This window comes from Aspergillus multicolor (assembly GCF_047715735.1).
Source record: "Aspergillus multicolor strain CBS 133.54 unplaced genomic scaffold BDW74scaffold_5, whole genome shotgun sequence".
In the NCBI taxonomy this organism is placed as follows: Eukaryota; Fungi; Ascomycota; class Eurotiomycetes; order Eurotiales; family Aspergillaceae; genus Aspergillus; species Aspergillus multicolor.
The window spans coordinates 956,662-978,739 of NW_027395956.1; the positions used below are offsets into that span (position 1 = coordinate 956,662).

At 51.4% G+C, this 22,078-nt stretch overlaps 7 protein-coding genes across 7 annotated transcripts; 3 read left to right on the forward strand and 4 right to left on the reverse strand.

Moving 5' to 3' along the window:
* Positions 1 to 1,843: 1,843 nt before the first annotated feature.
* nsdD (GATA-type sexual development transcription factor NsdD) lies at positions 1,844 to 3,700 on the forward strand. The gene is made up of 4 exons (XM_073721850.1): positions 1,844 to 2,177; positions 2,241 to 3,057; positions 3,109 to 3,426; positions 3,477 to 3,700. The coding sequence occupies exons 1-4, from the start codon at positions 2,146 to 2,148 to the stop codon at positions 3,684 to 3,686; spliced, it is 1,377 nt and encodes a 458-aa protein (XP_073586654.1). The 5' UTR covers positions 1,844 to 2,145; the 3' UTR covers positions 3,687 to 3,700.
* A 6,497-nt stretch (positions 3,701 to 10,197) lies between these two features.
* BDW74DRAFT_113822 (macro domain-containing protein) lies at positions 10,198 to 11,900 on the forward strand. The gene is made up of 2 exons (XM_073721852.1): positions 10,198 to 11,005; positions 11,054 to 11,900. The coding sequence occupies exons 1-2, from the start codon at positions 10,374 to 10,376 to the stop codon at positions 11,469 to 11,471; spliced, it is 1,050 nt and encodes a 349-aa protein (XP_073586655.1). The 5' UTR covers positions 10,198 to 10,373; the 3' UTR covers positions 11,472 to 11,900.
* BDW74DRAFT_113814 (cytochrome P450) lies at positions 11,677 to 13,736 on the reverse strand. Its single transcript, XM_073721851.1, has 2 exons — positions 12,362 to 13,736; positions 11,677 to 12,306 (listed from the first exon to the last, which is right to left on the reverse strand). Exons 1-2 carry the CDS (start codon positions 13,449 to 13,451, stop codon positions 11,882 to 11,884), a joined length of 1,515 nt encoding a protein of 504 aa, XP_073586656.1. The 5' UTR covers positions 13,452 to 13,736; the 3' UTR covers positions 11,677 to 11,881.
* Positions 13,737 to 13,796: 60 nt separating this feature from the next.
* Positions 13,797 to 14,749, reverse strand: BDW74DRAFT_148254 (NADH dehydrogenase [ubiquinone] 1 beta subcomplex subunit 7). The gene is made up of 3 exons (XM_073723665.1): positions 14,656 to 14,749; positions 14,447 to 14,568; positions 13,797 to 14,386 (listed from the first exon to the last, which is right to left on the reverse strand). The coding sequence occupies exons 1-3, from the start codon at positions 14,705 to 14,707 to the stop codon at positions 14,282 to 14,284; spliced, it is 279 nt and encodes a 92-aa protein (XP_073586657.1). The 5' UTR covers positions 14,708 to 14,749; the 3' UTR covers positions 13,797 to 14,281.
* A 188-nt stretch (positions 14,750 to 14,937) lies between these two features.
* On the forward strand, positions 14,938 to 17,679 carry BDW74DRAFT_113859 (putative APSES transcription factor). The gene is made up of 3 exons (XM_073721855.1): positions 14,938 to 15,185; positions 15,272 to 15,458; positions 15,512 to 17,679. The coding sequence occupies exons 1-3, from the start codon at positions 15,138 to 15,140 to the stop codon at positions 17,362 to 17,364; spliced, it is 2,088 nt and encodes a 695-aa protein (XP_073586658.1). The 5' UTR covers positions 14,938 to 15,137; the 3' UTR covers positions 17,365 to 17,679.
* Position 17,680: 1 nt separating this feature from the next.
* On the reverse strand, positions 17,681 to 20,182 carry yvc1 (putative potassium ion channel Yvc1). Its single transcript, XM_073721853.1, has 5 exons — positions 19,959 to 20,182; positions 19,576 to 19,903; positions 18,586 to 19,520; positions 18,381 to 18,521; positions 17,681 to 18,316 (listed from the first exon to the last, which is right to left on the reverse strand). The coding sequence occupies exons 1-5, from the start codon at positions 20,023 to 20,025 to the stop codon at positions 17,874 to 17,876; spliced, it is 1,914 nt and encodes a 637-aa protein (XP_073586659.1). The 5' UTR covers positions 20,026 to 20,182; the 3' UTR covers positions 17,681 to 17,873.
* Position 20,183: 1 nt separating this feature from the next.
* BDW74DRAFT_113839 (translation initiation factor eIF2 subunit alpha) lies at positions 20,184 to 21,872 on the reverse strand. Its single transcript, XM_073721854.1, has 4 exons — positions 21,691 to 21,872; positions 21,459 to 21,621; positions 21,190 to 21,397; positions 20,184 to 21,132 (listed from the first exon to the last, which is right to left on the reverse strand). The coding sequence occupies exons 1-4, from the start codon at positions 21,766 to 21,768 to the stop codon at positions 20,655 to 20,657; spliced, it is 927 nt and encodes a 308-aa protein (XP_073586660.1). The 5' UTR covers positions 21,769 to 21,872; the 3' UTR covers positions 20,184 to 20,654.
* Between the last annotated feature and the right edge of the window lie 206 nt (positions 21,873 to 22,078).

The window sequence follows — 22,078 nt, forward strand, 5'->3', positions numbered from 1 at the left end:
TTCGTCAGGGAGGGTGCAGGTATAGGAGGATAGTAGAAGCCGTGAGGAATGGGGAGGCTCTACTCTGGATGACGGTACCCGTGACTTCCTTTCATAGTCATCTCTCACCACGTTCCCAGCGCCCTTTATTTTTCTAAACTGGGAGCTAATTTGGTCTCTTGCTGTCTATCTTCGCCTTTCTGGATCAAGATCCGTCGGCCGTCCCGCTAAATACTGAGTAGCGTGCGAACGATGATCCTGGGGTGATGCTGCTATAGCATTAGATATCGCTCCTAACTATCAGCATCCGTCCAGCAAGCGTCTACAGAGTACAACAGATCAATGATTGTGTTTCAAACCAGGGCTTCAGATCAGGCGTTCCAGCCCCGATTGCCAGCTGAGTCTAAGATCTTGTTCTCATCGGGTCGGATCTCAGATGAGGACGCGATTAGCGTATACTAGTATAGTAACATCCGCGATCCGGCACGCTGAGTCTTTACTGCGTGCTACTCTAGCTGAATCACCGGTCTACGGTCTATACAATAATCTTTCGCTTTCTCTGCTCTATCGTGCCTCGGTAGTTATTGACGATTCGCAAGACTGCAGACTCAGGGACAGCGCCCTAATGCTGGCTGGCTCCACCACAATATTTGAAGGCTCTCCACAGTCCTCGACGATCCGCAGTTCGCAGCCTGTAAAGCTTTTGTAATTCGCCGTAACTTTAAGCTGATCTGATCGTCCACTCTGTCTGGCTGTCTCTGCCCTTTTCTTTTTCCCTTTTTTTTTTTTTTTTTTTTTTTTTTTTTTTTTTTTTTTTTTTTTTTTTTTTTTTTTTTTTTCTCCCTTTTTTGCTTTTCGCTGACTCCTGGCCCGATGTTTGGGCTTGCCTTCAGCCCTCCCAGATCTCTTGCGCGCGCGTGTGCGGGCCTGACTGTGGCGGTTTTGGTAATCGCCCTTTAGCCTGATCTTTTATTTTATTTTATTTTATTCTTTTTTATTTTTCGACTATTCGCTTTTCGAATTCCGAATAATGTTTTTCTGAGGATCAGCCATCCCGTTATAATACCACTCGTAGTAGTAGTATTCTAGTAGGCCCATCTGTTGACACTTCCTCTTAATTCTTATTGTCGCCGCCATCTTGGCTTCCCTCCCACTTCTTCATCTATTACCTCTTCTCTCCTTCCTCTTCTCTCGCCTCTGCCTCGCCCTTGCAGTCCGAGAGGGGAAGCAGAAAGACCTCTTCTCTCCCGCCTGCTCTTCCATCTACACTGCCGACTCACCATATCCGCGGCGTCGCTCCCTACCCTTGGTCCTCGCTCGCCCCTCTTCGGATTTTCACCACCTCCAACGCTGTATACAATACCGTCTCTCTCGGCTTCTAATCCTCTGGATATTTGCGCTTTGTCATAGTTTTGTCACGACACATTCTTCTAGCTTCAGCTTCCAAGCTCGACAAGGAACGCCGCCCCTTCCACGCGACGCATTCACCTCCATCCCTTGCGCCTTTCGCCGTGTTTCTGCCGTCCACAAGCTTAACATTGCCAAACCAACCGCCGCGTGAACCGAGGTGGAAACACTGATTGTTGATATTTCTGATCCGGCTCGGGCAGATGGTGGTTCGACTGGTAGACAGCATTGTCCCGATCTGATCTGTTCTCTGCACGCTGCGAGTGCGTCCCGTACGTTTTTCGACATTGTCAACCAAGGTCTCAGCCGCCAACAACTTCGGTTCATATAGACGCGATTGCAGGTGCCTAGTCCTTGGACGCCACTTTCCTCTTTGCGCTTCGCCAATCACTGCACTGATCCAGTGCTTCCTCGGCCGACCCAGCGAAGAAGCGAAGATTCCCTGTGCCCGACAAGGTTTCACATTTCGTCCATATAGCCACCACCTCCAGATTTACCTGGTCGAAACCCGTGGCACCGTTTACCTTCGTCTCTAATTTTTAACTCTATCTTGATTTGATTGGTATCTGTATCCTCCACCGGGTGTGGGTCAGCCGTTCGTCACTCTTGCATTGTTTCAGGGTTGCTTCTCTGCTACCGCAACTCCTACAATTCTCGGAAACTTATCAACCTCGACTCTTGCCTTCTGTGAACACCAGAGAGTTTTTGGCAACGAACTCGAGTACCATTCGTCGCCTGGCAACGTCGGATTACTGCGTCATGGGCTCGCTGGAAGCTGGACATAGGCATAGGTATGTTGAATTTGGAGATGCAGTCTGGAATTTGCACAGCGTGAACATGCTGACTTTGTCAAGGGATCATCTCCCTGCTCTTGGTTTTCTAGGATCTAGAGGTCCTGCCACATCTCCTGCTCCTCTCGTCAGTCCGACAACAATGTACCCGAACAACCCTGTCCCATTCTCATACTCGACGACGCCAACAAGCGTTGGACCTGGATATATTTCGCCACCGGAATCACGACGCGCGGAGGAAGAAAAAGAGAAGGCACCACGGCAGTCACTTCCGTCTATACATGAAGCGTTAGGAAACGATAATCCTCTCCCATATCCCGCTCCAACCTCCGCGCCCCCTCAACAACCCAGCAGTGCGCCGCCTCCGCATCACCTTTCCTCTAGTTTTATCGGGCGTTCGACTGGGGAAGGGCCATCAGGTCCGCCTAATCCGTTCTCAAATGGAAGCGCCTTCCTCCGCGAATCATCACTATCACACCAGCCACAACTACAGACCGAGCCGTCACGGTCAAGTTTAGCATCATTGAATACGACGGATTCAAGAAACGCTTCTCTTCACTCAATCAGCTCCGGGAAATCGCCGACGCAAAGTGCGAGCACTGGGATCACTTCGATAAATGGCTCGCAGACGGGGCCGGCATATGACTACAACGCTCCACCATCAGCAGGGAGTGTCACCTCGCCAAGCGGGTATAGTGGTTTCTCACAACCTTATCCATTCCAGTCGCAACCGCCTCCAGGAGCGCCCGTGTACCCGGCTGCAGCATACGACTCACGGCCTTACGAAGTGAAAAGCGGGATTCCAGGGCCTTTTGGCCACCAGAACGACTCTGCAAAGCGCCACCTTGAAGTCTATGATATCGAATCATCACTGACTGAGGTATCTAACCCTGGTAACTCTGGTGTATATCTCAATTGCTAACTATCCTAGATGGTCGACCTCAACACGCGGACACTAGACTTCTCACGGCATTATGCAAACAAGGCGCACCAGTCTCGTTCTGGCCCCGTTATGGGAGCTTTGCCTTCGCTTCACGAGGTGGAAGAAATGCTCAACATTCAACGCCGGAATTACGACGCTCTGATGCGCGTAAGAGCTGCAATCTACAATCAAGAGCATGCCATGGCGGAGCAGATGGCGCAGCGAAAAGCGTTCAAGTTTGGTCACGATGATGACCGGATGGCGATGTACCAGGAGGAGTTCAAGAACAGCGGCGGCTTCGGGCCTGACTCGAAGAAACGACGTGGTGTATGTTTCAGAACCGAAACTTTGCTGTACCCGTATTAACTCGATAACAGAAAGCTGCTCCTCCTGGACGATGCCATAGTTGCAACCGTGCGGAAACGCCGGAATGGCGCCGCGGCCCTGATGGCGCGCGGACTCTTTGCAATGCGTGCGGTTTACACTACGCAAAGCTGACTCGCAAAATGGGCGCCAAACAGGCGGCCGGGCTTGGGTCGAATCTCAAGCCCAAAACCATCGACTCGGTGTCACCGCGGAGTCATTGACACGCTAGCATTATATAATTACGAGGCGTTAGAGAAGGGAGTTGGTCTTAGACGAGTTGGGCGTTTGTGCGAGCTGGTTCTGGAAGCTCAGCTGTCTTTTTTCTTCTTCTTTTTCTTCTTCTTTTTCTTCTTCTTCTTCTTCGTGGGATGGGAATGGCATGCAACCCTCATGGTTTTCCGTTTGTCTGTGGAAATACTGCGTAATACCCCTTGATGTTGTGGGAAAAGGCATCGTGATAGACTTTTGTTTCTAGTACAATCATGTCTGCGTCATGTAGCGCGATCGGAATCGGATCATCCTTATCGAATTTTTAGTACAGAAAAGGCGCAAGATCGCCATGGACCGGGCGACGATCCACGATTGCAACCCCCTCGAGATCGAGCTGGACCCTGGTTCTGGAAGCTGAAACCCGCGGATTTGGAATCACCGAGGAACAGCGGGAATTGGTTACAGGCTACAGGCTACAGCTGGAACAGGCGTGCTCTTGATCGGCAGCTGCGCGTGGCCAAAACTTGGATTATTGGCCGCTTCCACGGTACGCCTCAAGACTCAGTCCAGTCCCTGACGAGTATGACGGCAGTCTAGCCGGTACTGACTGTCTTGTCTTCCAGGTCTTCTCTTACAATTCTCAATCGGAGTCGGAGTGGACTGAACGGGCAGGCTGCAGCATCAGCCTTCGCAGCCAGCAATAGCAGCAGCATTCCATACTTCATTCTCCGGTGGAGTCCGACTGCGGCCAGTCCAGTGACTCCAGTCGGCGCCGTCAGACTCGGACCTTCCCACTTCCTGCACAGGCTGCACAGGGCTCTTCAGTTCCGTCGTGGACCTGCATCATTGGCTAGGAGGTGGTTACCGAGTGGTGCGAGTGGTGCCCCGCAGCCCGGATCGGTTCGAGCTGACGCCTGACGGAGTAAGGTTGGTAAGGTAAGGTTCGAGTCGAATCGCGCTTAGTGTGCGCGCTATCGAATCGTGCTGCCAATCAAGGGACTTGCGTCGTGGTTCAACTGCCGAGTGATCTGTGTGTGGTCTGTGTTTGTGGGATATCGTATGATCGGATCTCATCTCATCTCATCCCATCTGGCGATTCCCATCGCATCGCATCGCATCGTATCTCATCGCTGTCGGGTCGCGTCAAATTCGGCATCGTGTCATGTCATTCATGGACGCAGCTGCTCTGCATGAGGCGTTGTTAGTGCTAGCCTTGGGCTTGGACTTGGCTAGGCTATACTGGGATAAGGCAACCAAACCGGAAGAAGGATTTGATCTGGCTTGCACTTACGATCTGATCTGATCTGATCTGGCTATGGGGTACTATGCCATTCAATACAATCTATCAATATACTACTGTTGCAGCTTTCCAGAGCATCAGGCCACTGCTGATGCTATTGCTATCAATCACGTGGCATTCCTTCACAGAGACATACACCGTCCACCACACTTCCCCCCAAGACAAGTTCACCCTGAGACAGAGTATTCCAAATTCTGATCGCTGCCTGCCCTCGCTTGGACCATCCATCCGACTCCGTGCCCTGCCGTGTCATGTCTCCAATCTACATACCATTACAAAGCGATACCCACCACTCTCCAGGGTCGCGAGCACGCTAGAGCACTAGCAGGGGAACGATCGCCTTCAGAACAACGGATCGCGATCGAAGTCGACCTCGAACCATTTCAGCCCCACCAGTATGGAGAACCGGCGCAGACGCCGTCTCATCTCATTCCTCGCGTGCGGCAGTCCGCCGTCGCTTGTCTAGAGACTAGTAGTAGTACTAGTCCTCCACGGCTTTGAGACATTCCACCGCAGCCCGAGAATCGGCCGGGGGAGAGGCGTCGGGGCTGGGGAATGGGAGACTTCTTTTCCACTTCTACTAATGGTCCAGGAACTATTTTCCACTCGGCAGGAATGAGCCTGGAATGACGTGGTCCCATTATTGGGTTACGGAGTTGGGATACGTATGTAGTATGTATACGTATGTCGACTCCGCTCCCGACCTCAATAGTCGAGACTCGCTTGGGATCCCGATACACTATCGTGACGGCGTGACCACTAGACCTATGGGATAACCATAACTAGACACTGACAGCCCACCCCCCCATGCGATCGGCCGACCCAACCTGTCGGGCTCACTGCAGCGGTGAAAATCGTTTGGTCGTTAGGTTTTCTCGCGTCCAAGGCTCAGGAGTAAGATTGATTTTGCGCAGAGTTACATGGTGAACTTTGACTTGGAGAATCCACGAGTCGACTAGGTTCAACTATCTCTCCAAGTCCGTGCTAAAATTCAGTAGCCTCGAGACGACGTCAGACTTAATCAAAGTATAAAGAATGGATAACCACCATGCTTTCCTCTTTAGGCGTTGCACAAAATGGCTTCCCGGGTGATTTACCCCTAATCGTTCTTCCATCTCCCCTTGGTCAGCGCGCATCTGGCTTTTGGCTTATACTGGATTGAGTTTCGCATGACCGTGGGCGGGTCAGCCACGAGTCGATGGGATGATGTATACTTCTGAACTCACTTATGCCGTGTCTCCAGCCACCAGTTCCCCAGATGAAGCTTGAAACTATGCACGTTGATAGTGATAGGTATGACGGCGCGCCGATCCAAATTCTCTGCTGCAGGCTGCGCCCTCGCTGGACCTCGGATGCGTTCGTGGGCGCTGACTCAGCCCGTCTGGGAGATCCGAGTTAAGCCGCATTGGGCTTTAGCGTGCGGCCACCAGATCCGCGAGGCGATTCAAGATGCGATTCAGATCCTGATCCTGATCCCCCGATCGGGCGTTCGTCTTTGCTGTGGTTTTCAAATACATGGCTCGTGTTTCAAACAAAGCGGCGCAGTTCGCGGTTTTATTACGCATGGCTTGACTTGGCTGATGGAGCCTGCACGCGCTGTTGGAGTTGCCTGCATGGCCATTGGCGTGTAATATCAAGCCTACAGGGATCATCCTTGTATAGTGACGGGGGTGTGGTTGGTGAGGAAAAGAGATTCCCGATGCCGCTTATGTTTGAGATGCCTCACTTTGTCTGAGTAAAGGATTCAGTCAGAGTCAGATGGATTGTGCCTGACGGTGTGGAGGGATGCGTCCTGTTCTCTGCACACTGTACAGAAGCAGTAAATGGAGAGCTCCCGCGGTGTTTGAGGCTCCTTCACGGTTCGGTCGACTCAAACGTACGAAGGAGAAGCGTTTCACATCGTACGGGGTCGGAACGCCGCACTTACCCTCTCCTGTTGCTGCTAAAGTACCGAAGCACTAACTAATTGTCGCAAGTATCCGTATACTACTCCATAGTTCATCTGATAAGTTTGACGAGAGTTTGATGGCCCGGGCGGGCAGCTTGACCCGCTTACCTTATACACATCCATACTCAGGGGCAGGATCAAAAATACCACGGAGTAAAAGGATAACAATTCCGGCGTGAGGAATGGAATTCGGAGTATCTGATGGGTTGAGCAGGGGAGATGTGTAGAAACAAACCTGCTGACTGCACTGCGCTGCATTGCGATGATGACTGTGGCTTGACCAAGTGCGACGGAGACACGCTGTTATCTTCATTCCAGGCGGGAATGAGGAATGAGCACGCAAGAAAATTGCCTGCTGGGGTAATTATTTCAATGCCGCCCGGCTTATCTGCGTCGGTTATGCTATACTAGAGTACTCAGCTCTAGCTTTGCTTCATCTTCGGTCCGGAACGGTGTGTTGCACGCGCAGCGTTGGATGCCAATGTCAGTGCAGCCATGACTTTGGGGCGGCTTGGCCCGTTACACAGCAATGGTTGTCCAGCAATCGTGCCAGAAGCTGGCTCATTCTGAAGAAAACACCGTGATGTCTGATGCTGTGTGGATTATAGTTATGACATGGTCAAGTGAATGTGTCGGACCGTTGTTGTTGTTCGCTCGAATAATATCTCGTACGGGGCATCTTGGGCCTGACTTTGAAGAACTGCGCCGCCGATCGAGACCATCCCCACTACCTAAACCATAGCCTATCTTAGTCTGAATCTCAAGCGGGACGGCCGGATCGCAGTCTAGCGGAATGCAGAATAATGCAGCGTGCAGATTCGTTGTAAAGTTGTCGGGTGATTTGAATTTTTCAAACGGGACCCAGTTTATTTCGCTTCCGCAGCGAGTCAGATCACTAAAGTGTATGGGCTTGACGCCGCGCGGGGACTCATGGTTCGTGGATAGTTTTGCCGTGCCGTGCCTGAAAATCGATACTATGATACGAGCACGAGGGGATCTTGAAGAGCTTCAGCCCTTATGAATAAACTTGTTGAGACGAATCCGAGAGGCATTGTTTCAAGGCTGCTCTCCCTATGCAGTGATGCCTTATTGTCTGCATTAGACACCATGCATCATGCATCTGTGACCTCCAAGAAAGGAAACAGGGGTCAAGGCTCACGGGCCCGATCAATTTTCACAGGCACAGATCTCTGATATGGGGCCTGGTCGGATGCGCCGGGAGACAAGTGGGGACGATTTCAAATCCCGATCTCATAGTTCCATACAGGCGAACCCTGGGTCTGAGGTCTGAGGTCTCAGTCTCACTTTCTTACAGAGTTGTTCAACAGAGGTTTGTTGGGAACTCGGGAAGGGCTCACCGACCCGCGACTGGAGATCTACAGAGTCAGTACGGAGTAGTAGTGGCAGTGCAATATTAATAAATCCGGAGATATCAGTCAGGGACAAATCAAACCTTATCTTACTTATCATCATCGAATCGAATAATATTGATTTCTGCAGCTTCTCGTATTCCGTACCCAGAACCCGGGGTCTCGCCAGTCTTCACAGGCAAAAGTGTGCAGATCAAGTTCACGGCTAAATCCAAGCCAGCGATCGTCAGTCTGCATCTACCGTCTTTCATTCTCTTGGTTGGAGCAGAAGTCCGAGACAGGGGGGTCGTTGCTAGTGCTCACTGTTGACGATTTCTATCTCTTCTCATCGTCTCCACCTGCGAATCCAGGATCTGAATCTCGATCAATTGTTTGCCTAGGATGATTCGCTCTTCCACATGGAATGCAGTAGCCGGCGGATATGCGCGCAACGATCCGTTTGGCTTAGGGCAAGATCCGAATCAGGCCAATGGCTCTGTTTGAAACTGGACTGAGAGCTGCTTATTTTGGAGTTATGTTCCGGAATAATTTGAGTCTCGACCAAGCGCACTGAGTCAAGCTGTCTCCTCGGTATCACTCGGCCAGGCTTCCTTCAGATAGTTGAGATCGCCACTCCGCAACCTTTGGATCTGAGCTTTGATGATAATGATCGGTGATTTAGGGGCATGCTAGGAAACTTCCGAAAAGGTATTTGGAATCTCGATCCGGCGTCACCCATGTATGGTGCATGCACCTAGCATCTAGCCTGATCCACCGATGTAGTACAGGATCTTGACTAGTCCGGACTAGATGGGATCAGCTCGATTGGCTACTTGGCTTGATTGTCGTTTTTTTCGTTGCTTTGTTTCCAGGTAAGATTTCTCGAGTAGCCCTGTGGCTTGAAGCCTGATATAGCACCAAAATGGCATGCTTCATGTAGCCGCACTGACCACGATAGCCCAACGCATGCATGAAGAGAAACAGACTGATCTTACTTTCCACAATCCAGAGTGACGGTGGACCTCGGTCTTCGAAGCTCATATTGATAGCTGTCATCACAATCACTAGTCAACCGGTGGTACCTTTGTCCGATCTCCCGTTTCTTTTTCCAGTGGCGCGCAAGGCAAAAGAGGCAGCCGTATGATATCTATCATAAATCTCCGAAACAGGCCAAAGCGCATGCGAGACAAAGGATACGAGTATCTCGGGCCGACCTCTAAGATCGCGTACGGGACCCTTTTCCGTGCTAAGGCTGCACCTCATGCCCTAGCAGCTGTCTTAGCTGATGGGTCGCATGCCCAAGCCCAAGGCGCCTCATCTGGTAAACTCGATTCCGATGGCGCTATTGTCACGGCGCATGGATCTGCTGGACCAAAGCTTTTGGGTTATGGAGTAGCTTGGCTTGACTTGGGGGTCTCGAAGCATATCATGGTGATCTATCGAATTTGACGTGAGGCTCTCATCGCCTCGCCTGGTCCGGCCTGAAATGGTGGCCACAGTGCGTCTCCCGCGGAGTAAGCTAAATTTCGCTATTATTTCATGCATATGATCTGTCCGTGCTCCTCAGATCATTGCATCTTCGCGCAGGGATCATGGATCACGACCTTGCTAGGTTGCTGATCTCAATGGCCGTTGCGGCCTCTCTTGCCGAATACCCATTCTGTCTGGACTCTGACGGATACATTCGGAGCATATCCACGTCATGCCAAGTTTGGACTGCGCGAGGAGGTACCTACTTGTCCTTCCTCTTCTTCTTCTCTTCTTGCAATCCTTGTTGCTGAAAGACCGATGGCATCGCGACTTCCCAAGTTCTAGATTCCAGATCTTGGCGCTGTCAGAGTCACGTGCGCCCTCCCGGTAGATAAGCTTCTTATCAACATGCTCACGTGCGACAATGGAGCTCCCCCAGCTCCCCACCTTTCTTACCTCGATGATGATGACCTAGACTTTCCATTTTCTTTCATATTCGTTGCATTAATGCCAAATAGAGTAATCTGAATTGAGCACTTGAACATATAGCATATCCTTCAATACATACAAACGCTCCTACCAGGATCGCAGACCTCACTTTCAGCCGACCAACTCCGACATCAGTCCCATCATGGCGCAATTCCTACCTATCGCGGAGATTCCGACTGTTTCGCTACTCTATAAGCTCCAGCGCCTAGTCCCCCATGCTAAGCCCCTGAGATCGCCATCAAAGGCTCTCAATGACACGGTCGCGCTCATCCGTCACGACATAACAATGCTCGACGGAGTCGACTGCATCGTCAACGCAGCCAAGAGCTCCCTCCTCGGAGGCGGCGGTGTTGACTACGCCATCCACACGGCCGCTGGCCCGGGCTTGCTTGAGGAATGTCGAACATTGGATGGATGCGAAACGGGCGACGCTAAGATAACGAAAGCCTACGATTTGCCGAACAAACGAGTCATTCACACCGTCGGGCCGGTGTACAGCATGGAGAGACGTCGGGGGAATGACGTGCCGGAGACTCTACTGCGGAGCTGTTATCGGCGATGTCTTGAGGTGGCTGTTGAGAACGAGATGAAGAGCATTGCCTTCAACGCGGTCAGTACGGGGATTTATGGGTATCCGTCGAGAGACGCGGCCATGGCTGCTCTAGACGAGACGCGCAACTTCTTGGAAGCGGAGACGAACATCGGACTCCTAGAACGAGTTATCTTTTGTAACTTTGAGTCTAAGGACCAGAAGGCGTATGAGGAGTTTATTCCGTGAGTGGCGCGCAACTTTATATCTTGTCTGCATACTAACAGGTCTAGGCTTTTCTTCCCTCCCACAGAACAGCCCCAGGACGCAAAGGCAGGCCAGGAAGATGCCCAAGATATATCTAGGTCACCAGCCGCCATCGCAGCCTCACTTCCCGACGCGCCAACGACAGAGCCCAAGATGGAAGGGCAGCCGAACAGTAAAAAACAGAAAACCAAGATTTCAAAATATGAAGAGGAACATGACGCTCGCCTTAAATATGTAACCTCGGAGCTGAAGAGCGAAGACGAGTGGGACACGATAGAATTAGCCGAGGCTAGTAATGCCCGCTATGCAGAGCCACTTGAAGCTGACCCCGTCGAGATTGACCGGCCTTCATCACCTGCTGATGTGCAGAGTGTACAGTCAAGCGGGATAATTGATGATATGGTCCACTCCCAGTCTACGGACGGGTTTCTGGGCAAGGACTGATTTACCATGCATAATATTTGCCCTGTTTAGTGTATGATTGATTTGATTGATTGTCTGGCATGGCGTACTAAGTCCTTTTGGCATGTTATGAGCGCTGTCGGCTTGCGTACTGCCATTTCATGTATCTACGATACTACCTACGCGACATGATATATCTACGTTAGATCCCCACATATAAAACCTTCGATACGAAAGCTCTGAACCCATCTACCACCTCCGTCAATTACGCAGCATTATAGACAAGCGCATAGTATCCTTCAGATATAAATCCTGGAGACCAGACAGCATATAAAGCACCTGATAAAGCAAATCGGATTTCATAAATGAAAGTTCGTAGTGTATTTCATCTGAATCACTAACTTTTTAACGCATAGTCTCCTCTACCTACAACAAGGTAGAGTCAGAGCACTCTAAGCAGGCGTGAGGCAAACCTTCGCCCCATTCCTCGAACAAAGCGTCAAAGCCAGCGCCTCCTCCCATGGTCCAGGATCCATACTCTGCAAAGCGCGGAACTCCTGCGCCATCCGAACAAGCACGTAACTAACTTCTGTGAGCGCATACCGTTGTCCGATGCAAATGCGCGGGCCGCCATTGAAAGGCAGATATCCCCAGCGCGGCTGCAGTTCGCCGTACATCCAGCGCTCGGGCCGGAACTCCTCTGCATCTGGACCGTAGAAGTCGGCCCGGCGGTGCATGGCGTAGACGTTGTAGCAGACCATTGTACCCTTTGGCACGAAGACGGGCGAGAGCCCGTCTTTGCCGCCGCCGAGTGGGAGGGCCGTGTCAACTAGGGCTTCGCGCTGGTTGCGGGGCACGACGGGGTGGAGGCGGAGGGCTAATGCGAGATTAGCGACAATGCTAAACGAAGCGGAAGGGGTAGGGGAGCTTACACTCATTCACACAGCTCTGGACATATTTCAGGCTGCGGAGCTCCTCGTAAGTGGGTGGGCGGCCCTCAAGGAAAGCAACTTCGCCCCGCAGCTTCTCCCAGATTGCTGGGTTCTTGGCTAGCATGAAGAACAGATTGCCTAGTAGGCTGGCAGTTGTGTCGCGGCCAGCTAGAAGCACATTCATCAGCTCGTCTAGAACGCGGCGTCTGTCAGATGTCCGCCATGCCAGCTCATGCGAGAATATACGCTTCTGGCGCTTCGTTGTGGTGTCTGGCTCTTCCTTATCTGTCTCTTCCTTTTTGACCTCGGCTGCGTAGAATGCCTCGTCGACAAACTGCTGGACGAACTCTCGGCAGACACGGTAGGACTCATCGGCCTTTCGGTCACGGTAGAACACATTCAATCGGCCTAGCATGCCTCTCATTATAACGGCCTTCTGTGCATAATTGAATGCCTCGGCGAAACCAAGTTCGGACTGTTCCTTCCTCAGAGTCCCAACCGACTGTCCAAACAGAAAGTCCGTCGCAGAGTCAATGGTATACCGGAAAAAAAGTTCCTGCAGGTCCACAACTGTCTTCGCATCGCGCGGAAGCAAAGCAAAGAGGTCCTGAGCAAGGTCTTCCAACGACGTCAAGTCGGCTACCTGGTCGCGTGCAAAGCTAGGCCTAATAAGGGCGCGCGATGAGGCCCAGTGCTCGCCGTCAGTATCGAAGATGCCCTTGCCCAGTAGAGGCTTGAAGGGCTCGAGGCGGTGGCTGATGCCATAGTCTCTGAATTTGAGCGAGAGTATAGTCTTGACGTTTTCTGGCTCGATGGTCAGGATTGCACTTCGTTGCAGCTCTTGGAGTTTGAAGGTGTTGCCGTAGGTGTGGAAGAGCTCGCAGCCTCGTTCGAGAATCTTGTGATTTCTGACACGGCGGATTGTATCAGGGATTGCGTCGAGACCCAGGAAGGGCTCTTTGCTAAAGGATCTCGCGATGGGTTGGCAGCCATACTGGCGTGCGAATTGACGGCGAGTGATGAAACGACTGATGGCTACCGCGCCAATATATGTGGTTGTGAGAGCAGCAATTAGCAGAAGAAAATGCATCTTCACAACTGCTGTCTAGGTTCAAATGACAGAGTTTGATAATAGAGAATGTGTACGGAGTACTTTGGGATATCGTACGATGGGCTTGTTGCGACTGAAATAGCCGAAATAATACAGGCAGCTGCATTATCGGGCAGTCCTGGGCTGAGGGAAAGCGCACGTGTATGGGTGATAGCTATCAGAGCATAGTCCCGCTAGTTGATCCTTCGAGTGGTCCGTCGCAGGTTAGCAAGTCTAGCGCAAGCCAGGTGCTGTGGCACTATACAAGAAACATAAGCATTCTAGGCCATAATCTGATGTACCTACTACCGGTGTTGAGAAACAATGATAGACCATCGAAAGGAGGAATTGCTCTACCATATTGAATTGGACTTTCTAGTGTACAAGCTAGAGGTACCATTGAACGCCCTACTGTGCGGAAGTCTATGGTAGAGCGCGCACATGGTTGCTGCTCAAAGAATGGAAGGGCAATGAAAGAGTAGTTCGGATCGCATCATCGAGAATATAGTGGTACCAAGTTATACCAATTGCCTCCGACATGGCACACACACTCTTAGCTTGGATTAAGACCCTGAGGTATGGCATGTACCTGTCGCTTAGGGCCCATGCGGGAATCTCAATTGTGTCCAGTAGCCCAGCAATTGATAAATCGAGCCAAAGCAAGCCAGGCGTGATCAAGCGTCCAGTACAGGTGTAAGTACGGTAGTAGGTCCGGTTGTCACCTAACGTAAGTGTAGGTCCACGGATAAACGATATTGAATCTCTATTTACATAACTCGCTGTTTCGTGTAACTCGAACAATTTGTCGACATCTCGGTGTATCGTTGGTATCAGTTGCTCCGCGCACCGTTCTTGGCAGCGCGAAGCTCGTCCATCTTCGCAACGCGCTTCTTGAACTCCTCGTACTGGCACTTTTCGTAGCTGTGTCTCTCGTCCTATAGCGGAGGCCCGCATTAGCAATAGACCGGACATGATTGGGCGAATCCAAGTCATACCTCGCACTTCCAAGGGAGGTACCACTCCTGCTGTCGGCATCGGTTCAGCGGAATGAGGAGGTGTGCGCAGGAATCACGGTATTGGAGGGGGAGGCGGGCAGCCGACATCTCCTCGCGGGTAGCTAATGCGACGGTCAGTACCTTGTGCGGAGCTCCAAGATGAAGCACCCCGGCAGTCCGGCCAGAGCATCAATTGAGCGGAAACATACCCTGGGTTTCGCCCAGCCCGACGGCGCTCTTTACCGACTCAACAACAGTCATTTTGGGAGGAGGCGGTGCGAATGGGATTGATCGTCAAGGGAGTAGTCGGCCGGGGCTTGAGGTTTGCAGCTCTTTGGGGGAAGGTGCGGCTTCCCGGACAGGTCATGTGATTTGTGTCATGTGACTAGTTGTTTCCGAAACAGGTTTAGTGCCACTTTACGCGTGTTTCGCGTCTCCAACAGAACCCTGAGCCATCGCGTTCTGCGAAAGGACCAGACAGTCTATACTGAGCCACTTGTGGCTGTTTTCGCGTTTTTTGATATCTTCGATTTTTGAAAGGCAATATCACTTTGAGCTGCAAGTTTTTCTTTCTTGAATTGATGCCAGGACGGTGTAAATCTTGACCCTCGGCTTTCACACTGCAGCGGCGCCAACTCTTGGAAATCTGTTGGTCTAACCGGCTGGCAAGGTTGCTGACAAGGTCGCAATCATGGCGGCGGTGGACTTCTCAAACGTCTACTCCGCTACTTACAGCAATGTACGTTGCGACTGCTTTGTTTACTGCTAGGCAAACGGCTACTTTTCTTTGTGTATTGTGAAGTTGGGTCTGACGATATTGTCTAGGTTCCAGTGTACGAGTTTAAGATTGGCACGGACAGTATTATGCGGAGGCGGTCCGATGATTGGATCAATGCGACACACATACTCAAGGTAGCAGGATTTGACAAACCAGCGCGGACTCGTATACTTGAACGTGAGGTGCAAAAGGGGGTTCATGAAAAGGTTCAGGGCGGCTATGGAAAGTACCAAGGTACATAATGGCCCCGATTCGGCGCATGTTGATCCCGTCCTAACGGTTTGCAGGAACATGGATCCCTCTTCCTGAAGGCCGCCAGCTGGCCGAGCGCAACAACATTATCGACAAACTCCGGCCTATATTTGACTATGTAGCGGGTGATCGCAGCCCCCCTCCCGCCCCGAAGCACACATCGGCAGCCTCAAAACCGAGGGCAACCAAAAACAACAAGAAAGTTGTCAAAGAAGATGTTTTCCCCGTCGTCAATCCTCACCGCAGTATGGGTCCACCCAGCTTCCATCATGAGCAATATGATATGACTGCGGGATACGACGAGGACGAGTCGCTCGAACAAGCAACGCTAGAATCGTCCTCCATGATGGCCGATGAAGATATGATTTCAATGTCCTATAACGGCCCATACTCGTCTCGAAAACGGAAGCGAGGAATGAACGAAGTAGCTGCAATGTCACTCGCCGAGCAGGAACATATCCTCTATGGAGACCAACTCCTGGACTACTTCATGACCGTCGGTGATGCACCAGAGGCAACTCGCGTGCCTCCTCCGCAACCACCAGCCAACTTCCAAGTGGACCGCCCGATCGACGATTCGGGGAACACCGCGCTGCATTGGGCTTGTGCAATGGGTGACCTGGAGATTGTCAAAGACTTGCTGCGGAGGGGGGCAGATATGAGAGCAACCTCTATCCACGATGAGACACCACTTGTGCGCGCCGTCTTATTTACCAACAACTACGAAAAGAGAACATTCCCAGCGCTTTTAGACCTCCTTCTGGATACGATCTCGTTCAGGGACTGGTTTGGCGCTACCTTATTCCACCACATCGCGCAAACGACAAAAAGCAAGGGGAAGTGGAAGAGCTCACGATACTACTGCGAAGTGGCCTTGGAGAAAATGCGTACGACGTTCTCGCCTGAGGAAATTGACGTGCTGCTTTCATGTCAGGATTCGCTTGGAGATACCCCTGTTCTGGTCGCTGCACGAAATGGGGTGTTTCGCTTAGTCGATATACTTCTATCTCGCTGCCCAAAGTCTGGTGAGTTTATCAATAAACGAGGTGAATCTGCCTCCAGCATTATGCAACGAGCCCATCTGTCAGAACGAGACGTTCCCCCGCCACCGTCATCCATCACTATGGGAAACGATCATATAGATGGCGAACTTGGCATCACTACCACACTGGAACCACAATCCGTCAATCTACAAAACGATACATCACCCGCCACCACACAGCTACTTTCACGAATCAACTCCATCATGGCAGACGCAAACAGGAAGCTTGCTTCGAGTTACGGCGCCGCCAAGCCTAGTCAACAGGATTCAGACGATGTCGCCAACCCAGAGTCATTATACGAGCAGCTGGAGCTAGACCGACAGAAAATTAAGAAACAATACGATGCACTAGCCGAGAAGGAGGCTGCGGAAGAGTCAAGTGACGCACAACTCAACCGATACGAGCACATGAGGAGCAATTACGAGTCCCTGTTAGAACAGATACAGCGAGGCCGCCTAAAAGAGCGTCTAACTTTAACTCCCATTCCAGCCCAGGCCGCGACTTTGGACTCATCGTCGACGGAGCAGGACAAGTTGCTCGCAACCTTCCAGTTAGCGCGCACGCTGTGCTCCGAGCAGAAGACTAGACGGATAGCAGTGAAGGAACTGGCTCAACAGAGGGCTGATGCTGGCGTCAGCACCAAATTCGATGTACATCGCAAGCTGGTGGCGCTTGCCACTGGCCTCAAAGAGGAAGAGCTTGATCCGATGGCCGCAGAACTGGCGGAAACTCTTGAGTTCGACCGGATGAACGGGAAGGGTGTTGGCGCTGAGTCCCCGGAAGCAGACCATCGAGATTCGGCTTCAATACCTTACCCCGGCCCCATCGTTTCGGTGGATGCTTGATCGAATTTGAAAATACCTCAGACCTGGACATGAAATAACGCCCCTTATCTACTTCACTCCTTCCGGCAGCAAAGCAAAGAGCCAAGCCGCCTCCCATGCCATTCTTCATATACCTATCTCTCCGCTTCCGAACTCATCTACCTGTTCTATAGTCTCTTGGCTTCACGACTTGCATTGACCTGCCTGGGGTGATTCCCGTCCATTCTGTATTTTCAGCAGATACCCTTTTACACTCATCTGCAGCTAAACATTATCGGTTTCCCAGTGATAGCAGTTCTTCTTACTGTTACACTAACTGTCTGTGGGAACCTGCTTCCTGTATCATGTACAATTCATGCATGACAATGTATTCATGTTACTGTATATAGAAACTGTCATGCAATAATCCAATTAAAGACCATGTCCACTGCTAACAACAATTCATAATCAAGCAAAACACAGAGCCTGAAGTACTATATTCATCAAAACAAGAAAACCAAAAGCCAACTGAAACCAATAACAGTTCAAAATCACTCCGCAGCCCTAAGACTAGAACTCGACTCCCCCAACCTATCCCTCTTCCTCCCACCATCACCACCATCCTCAACCAAACCCCTAACAACCTCCGTCAACGCCCTAATATCCTCCTTCAACTTCGCGATTTCCTCCGCAGCCGGATCAACCCTCACATCCGGGCTACTCTGCTTAACAACCTCCTTCCACTCATAATCAACCTCAAAGCCCACCTGCTCAGCCATGAACTCCCATTCCTCGACATGGTCGTCGTCCTCTTCGCCGCGTCGTCGATTACGTCGGATCCGGCGCGCCTCACGCACTTCCAGGAATCCGATTATAAGCAATAAGGGCGAGTAAATTATGCCCATGACGATGTCATTGAGCTTAGCGTAGGTATGGGTTGGGAGCCACCATTCAAAGGGGAGAACTAGGAAGAACATTTCGATGAGATTAAATGCTGTTTTGTCGAGTTAGTTTGAGTTGGCTTGCTGCGTGTCTGCGAGAAGGGGAATGAGACGTACGAGGGATGAAAACATTCTCGTCTGGTGCGCGGACGAACTGCATAGTTTTCTGTGCAAAGATAGCCATGTATTCGTCTGTTGCGTTGCCTGAGATGGCTTCGTAGGCGCTGTTATACAGAGCGATGAGAATGTTCAGGAGGACTGTTGTGCGCGTTTAGTGTTCTGCCAACGCTAAAACATTCAATTTGGGAGGGAGGGGACATACTGGTCAAGACGATAAAAGTGTAGAAGTAATAGAGGATGATACCAAACGGAAAAGCAAAGTCCTCAAACATGCCGAACTCCGGGCTCTGCATGATACTGTTTGCCATTCCGATGATAATTCCCCTTGTCCCGAGCGGGCCTTCATCAACTTGGGCCATACCTATAAAGGCTTGAAAGAAGCCAATCAAGACAACAAGAAGGAGGGCAAAGAAAATCAGACTCTCCTTCATCATCACGCGGAGGACGACGAACATGGCGCCGAAGAAACGGAGGGTGTCAAGGTAGAGCATCATGCGCATCCAAAACATAGGGCCTACAAAGGCTAGGAAGTTGTAGCTCAACTGGTTTAGCTCCTGTCTCTTTTCGTCTCCAGAAGAGGCAGAATGTGCGAAAGCCGCGATACGGAGGAAGAATGAGACGGCAAGGATGGCGTAAAGGGTGGAGTTGAATGCGTTCCAGAAGTCGAAGTAGTTTCGACCAATTTTCCAGAGCTTAGTTACCTCATCGCAAATGAACGCCAGGGTCATGATGTAGAGTATACCCTCGCCGACATCTAGATCACCGGTTGGGTTGACTGATTGGATGACTTGGGTGTATAGCCCTAGGTAAACGAACGAAAACAAGATCTGGCATGCGCTCTGATAGATGGGCGCGCGCATTCGGTCTGGATGAAAATGCACCGCGAACTCGGTGCTGTCCCTGGCATGGTAGGGAACGAAGTTGGTGGGCTTTCCTTCCTGTTGACACAGCCAGCCGTTCCAGAGATACTTGATGCACTTCTGGTAGCCGGACGAACCGATCACCCTCAAGGCGTGGAGGTCAACGGCTCGCTCGATGACGTTGGCTGGGGCGCTTTCTTCGCCGTCTTGGAAGATGGAGTAGCGTTTGAGCAGGACATGGACGAGGAGATAGTTTCGATCTTCCTCCGACTCGATACTGTCAAATGTCAGCATGCCAGTGGTTCGAGTCGATAGCAAACTGGGTGAATTACATTCGCTTGGCGATGACATCGCAAGCTGTGGCTCGAAGCTCATGGAGGTCGGCATCCCACAGCTCCTTTTCTGCTTGGTGCTTGAACCATCGCAGGCACACGAGTAGACAGAACGGGACGCATGCTCGGAGGTCATCTCCTCCAGCTCCAATGGCAGTTTTGATCACGTCCTGAGTGATGATCCGGCTATTGGCGCTAGTGATCGTCTCCTCATCCAGTTCAAAGGGGATGACTTGTTCAAGCTGATACTTCAGCCGCAGAGCGAGTCTAGTCACTTCCTTTGCAGGGTGATCAGTCGGAGTTTCATCTCCTTCATGAGTAGGAAGCACTAGAGGCTGGGTTAGCTGCAGGTCTTGGGTAGCTCCTCGTATTTAATGACGTACACCGATGCCGATGCATATCCTGGCGGAACTGGGCTGCCTCCGAGGCGAACATCTCCCGCCAACCCATCTTGAGCTGAAACTGAGGATAAGAAGCAAGTTGGAGAGCTTGACTTCGAGGGGGAGAAGTAAAGGACGATAAACAAGAATAGTCGAGGGGAGCCAAAGCCTATAAGGATCAATAGAGCGGTGCCCCACCTCAGCCCCAGCCACTTTCTAAAGACTAAAAACTCAAGACTCGAGGAGTTTCAACTTTCAAGGCAGCTTAATGGCATAGATGTCTAAGCCGGTCACCGGCGGTGAATCACAGATGAAGAAGCTTATGTACATCGGAACTAGGATAACGATAATGGATATTTCCAACCTCGAAGAAAGAGCTCGAAAATGATACCCGTAGATCGAGGATACCTCTCGCACGTCGTACAGATAGAACGCCCCAATCCCGGTCAAGCAGGTTCGTCCCAGCTCTGCTGTTGCTGCAGATTCCTCCTCCGTGCAAGCTAAACCGTCCTTCGTCTCATAAATCGTGACACGTTCGAAAATCCTTCTATGAACTTTTGTCCCCGTATTCCACCTTCCAGCATCCCACACCGGGCCCAGAATCGCTCAGAGCGCGATACGAACATGGGATGCGTGTAGCCAACCACGCCATCTCCCCCGCATCGGCCAATGCGATGCTCATAGAAACGTCGCACAAGCTTATTCGGGAACGCCCTCGTCACTCTCGGATTGGCTCTCGTCTCCGCTAACCTCCTGGTTCTCACGCTCGCGCTTCTCCATCAGCTCTTGGAGAGCAGCATCGTCGTGCTCCGTAACGGCCTTAGGAGCCATCTTAACGGTGCAACCACCACCGGATGCCTTGATCGTGGTCTCAATCCGTTGGATGGCTTCTTCAAGCATCGTGATACCGTGGGCCTTGTCCAAGCACTGACTGGTCAAGACATAAAGCGGGGGTGCGACCAGCTTGACCTTTATTTGGTTCTCAGGAGTGTTCTCCGCCTCGGCGGTCCGCAGAGCGTTCTTGACCGCATCGATACCGTCGTAACCGAAGCAAGTAACTTCAATATCGGCACGAACCTTCGTCGGGTGAGGTGTAAGTCGCTTGCCGATGTACTGGGTCAGCTCCTTCTTCACGGACTCGCTGGGGAATTCGACGTCGGCCCAAACATCAGGGTTCCTAAGAGAGTATGAGTCATGTGCGGCAGGGCTTGGCGTACAGCTGGAATGGCCTTACGTGATCGAAATCTTAAACGCATCGTGGGAGTGGCCGTATTTCCGGTTCAAGGGCCAAGCGATCTGCTGGTATAGCGTCTCGAGAGGAGTCTGAGTGGCCTCGGCGACGTGTCGCAGAATGGAGTGGACAGCCTTGCTCTTGTTGTACCGCTCCTCGCACTTGATAACATCTTCCGGAGAGACTCGTCGCTTCGACAAATCGATATAACCTAGCGTTAAAGACAAGAGATGTCAGAATAGTGCCTCACTAACCGCCGTGGTTAGACTCACCCTTCTCCTTGTCCACACGGAGCACGATCACAACCTCGTTGCGGCCAATGCGGATGAGCTTCTGGATACTACGAATACGTCTTCGCGAGAGTTCGGAGAGCAGAATCATGCCGTCGATGTTGTCGTACTCGAGGAGCTTCACGTAGGCGCCCATCTCGGCAATCTATGATCGGACAAACCGGCGAGTTAACTTCCGACTTCAAGTGCCAAATATGCAGTTACAGTTCCGTACCTGCTTGACGTTGACCATGACATAGCTGTCCACCTCCGGGTACTTCTCCTCGTAAAACCGACAATTGGTGAGAGACATTTTGGCGGGGTTGCGCCTTTTTGCGGGCGAGGCTGCGAGTTCGTCAAAGGTTGATAATTATATATCTCGAAGAAGCACTAGAACTCTGAGGCTGAACAGTGCTTGGTGAAGGATCCGCCGGAGGAGATTCGCGAGGGAGATGGGGAATCGACGTGATTATTGTCCTTCAGATCCATCGCAGCACAATTCTAAATCGCATTTGTGGCGGCTACCCACTTTGAGTCACGTGCAGAAATACTACACCGCTCTGGCAGTATCCCGTGTCGAGTCTAAAACATATGGCATCATCGGCACGAGTATACTTCGGAAT

What these genes read in the sequence shown, in the direction of transcription:
- nsdD (XM_073721850.1), top strand. Translation starts at nt 2,146, where the DNA reads ATGGGCTCGCTGGAAGCTGGACATAGGCATAG. An exon ending in GAAGCTGGACATAGGCATAG is followed by an intron (nt 2,178 to 2,240) that starts GTATGTTGAATT and finishes GACTTTGTCAAG; the next exon opens with GGATCATCTCCCTGCTCTTG. An exon ending in TCGAATCATCACTGACTGAG is followed by an intron (nt 3,058 to 3,108) that starts GTATCTAACCCT and finishes TAACTATCCTAG; the next exon opens with ATGGTCGACCTCAACACGCG.
- BDW74DRAFT_113822 (XM_073721852.1), top strand. Translation starts at nt 10,374, where the DNA reads ATGGCGCAATTCCTACCTATCGCGGAGATTCCGACTGTTTCGCTACTC. An exon ending in GCGTATGAGGAGTTTATTCC is followed by an intron (nt 11,006 to 11,053) that starts GTGAGTGGCGCG and finishes TAACAGGTCTAG; the next exon opens with GCTTTTCTTCCCTCCCACAG.
- BDW74DRAFT_113814 (XM_073721851.1), bottom strand. Translation starts at nt 13,451, where the DNA reads ATGCATTTTCTTCTGCTAATTGCTGCTCTCACAACCACATATATTGGC. An exon ending in CCAGAGCTGTGTGAATGAGT is followed by an intron (nt 12,307 to 12,361) that starts GTAAGCTCCCCT and finishes ATCTCGCATTAG; the next exon opens with CCCTCCGCCTCCACCCCGTC.
- BDW74DRAFT_148254 (XM_073723665.1), bottom strand. Translation starts at nt 14,707, where the DNA reads ATGACTGTTGTTGAGTCGGTAAAGAGCGCCGTCGGGCTGGGCGAAACC. An exon ending in CGGGCTGGGCGAAACCCAGG is followed by an intron (nt 14,569 to 14,655) that starts GTATGTTTCCGC and finishes CCGTCGCATTAG; the next exon opens with CTACCCGCGAGGAGATGTCG. An exon ending in ACCTCCCTTGGAAGTGCGAG is followed by an intron (nt 14,387 to 14,446) that starts GTATGACTTGGA and finishes CCTCCGCTATAG; the next exon opens with GACGAGAGACACAGCTACGA.
- BDW74DRAFT_113859 (XM_073721855.1), top strand. Translation starts at nt 15,138, where the DNA reads ATGGCGGCGGTGGACTTCTCAAACGTCTACTCCGCTACTTACAGCAAT. An exon ending in ACTCCGCTACTTACAGCAAT is followed by an intron (nt 15,186 to 15,271) that starts GTACGTTGCGAC and finishes GATATTGTCTAG; the next exon opens with GTTCCAGTGTACGAGTTTAA. An exon ending in CGGCTATGGAAAGTACCAAG is followed by an intron (nt 15,459 to 15,511) that starts GTACATAATGGC and finishes AACGGTTTGCAG; the next exon opens with GAACATGGATCCCTCTTCCT.
- yvc1 (XM_073721853.1), bottom strand. Translation starts at nt 20,025, where the DNA reads ATGGGTTGGCGGGAGATGTTCGCCTCGGAGGCAGCCCAGTTCCGCCAG. An exon ending in GATGTCATCGCCAAGCGAAT is followed by an intron (nt 19,521 to 19,575) that starts GTAATTCACCCA and finishes GACATTTGACAG; the next exon opens with TATCGAGTCGGAGGAAGATC. An exon ending in CACTTTTATCGTCTTGACCA is followed by an intron (nt 18,522 to 18,585) that starts GTATGTCCCCTC and finishes CGCGCACAACAG; the next exon opens with TCCTCCTGAACATTCTCATC.
- BDW74DRAFT_113839 (XM_073721854.1), bottom strand. Translation starts at nt 21,768, where the DNA reads ATGTCTCTCACCAATTGTCGGTTTTACGAGGAGAAGTACCCGGAGGTG. An exon ending in TCATGGTCAACGTCAAGCAG is followed by an intron (nt 21,622 to 21,690) that starts GTACGGAACTGT and finishes GTCCGATCATAG; the next exon opens with ATTGCCGAGATGGGCGCCTA. An exon ending in GCGTTTAAGATTTCGATCAC is followed by an intron (nt 21,133 to 21,189) that starts GTAAGGCCATTC and finishes ATACTCTCTTAG; the next exon opens with GAACCCTGATGTTTGGGCCG.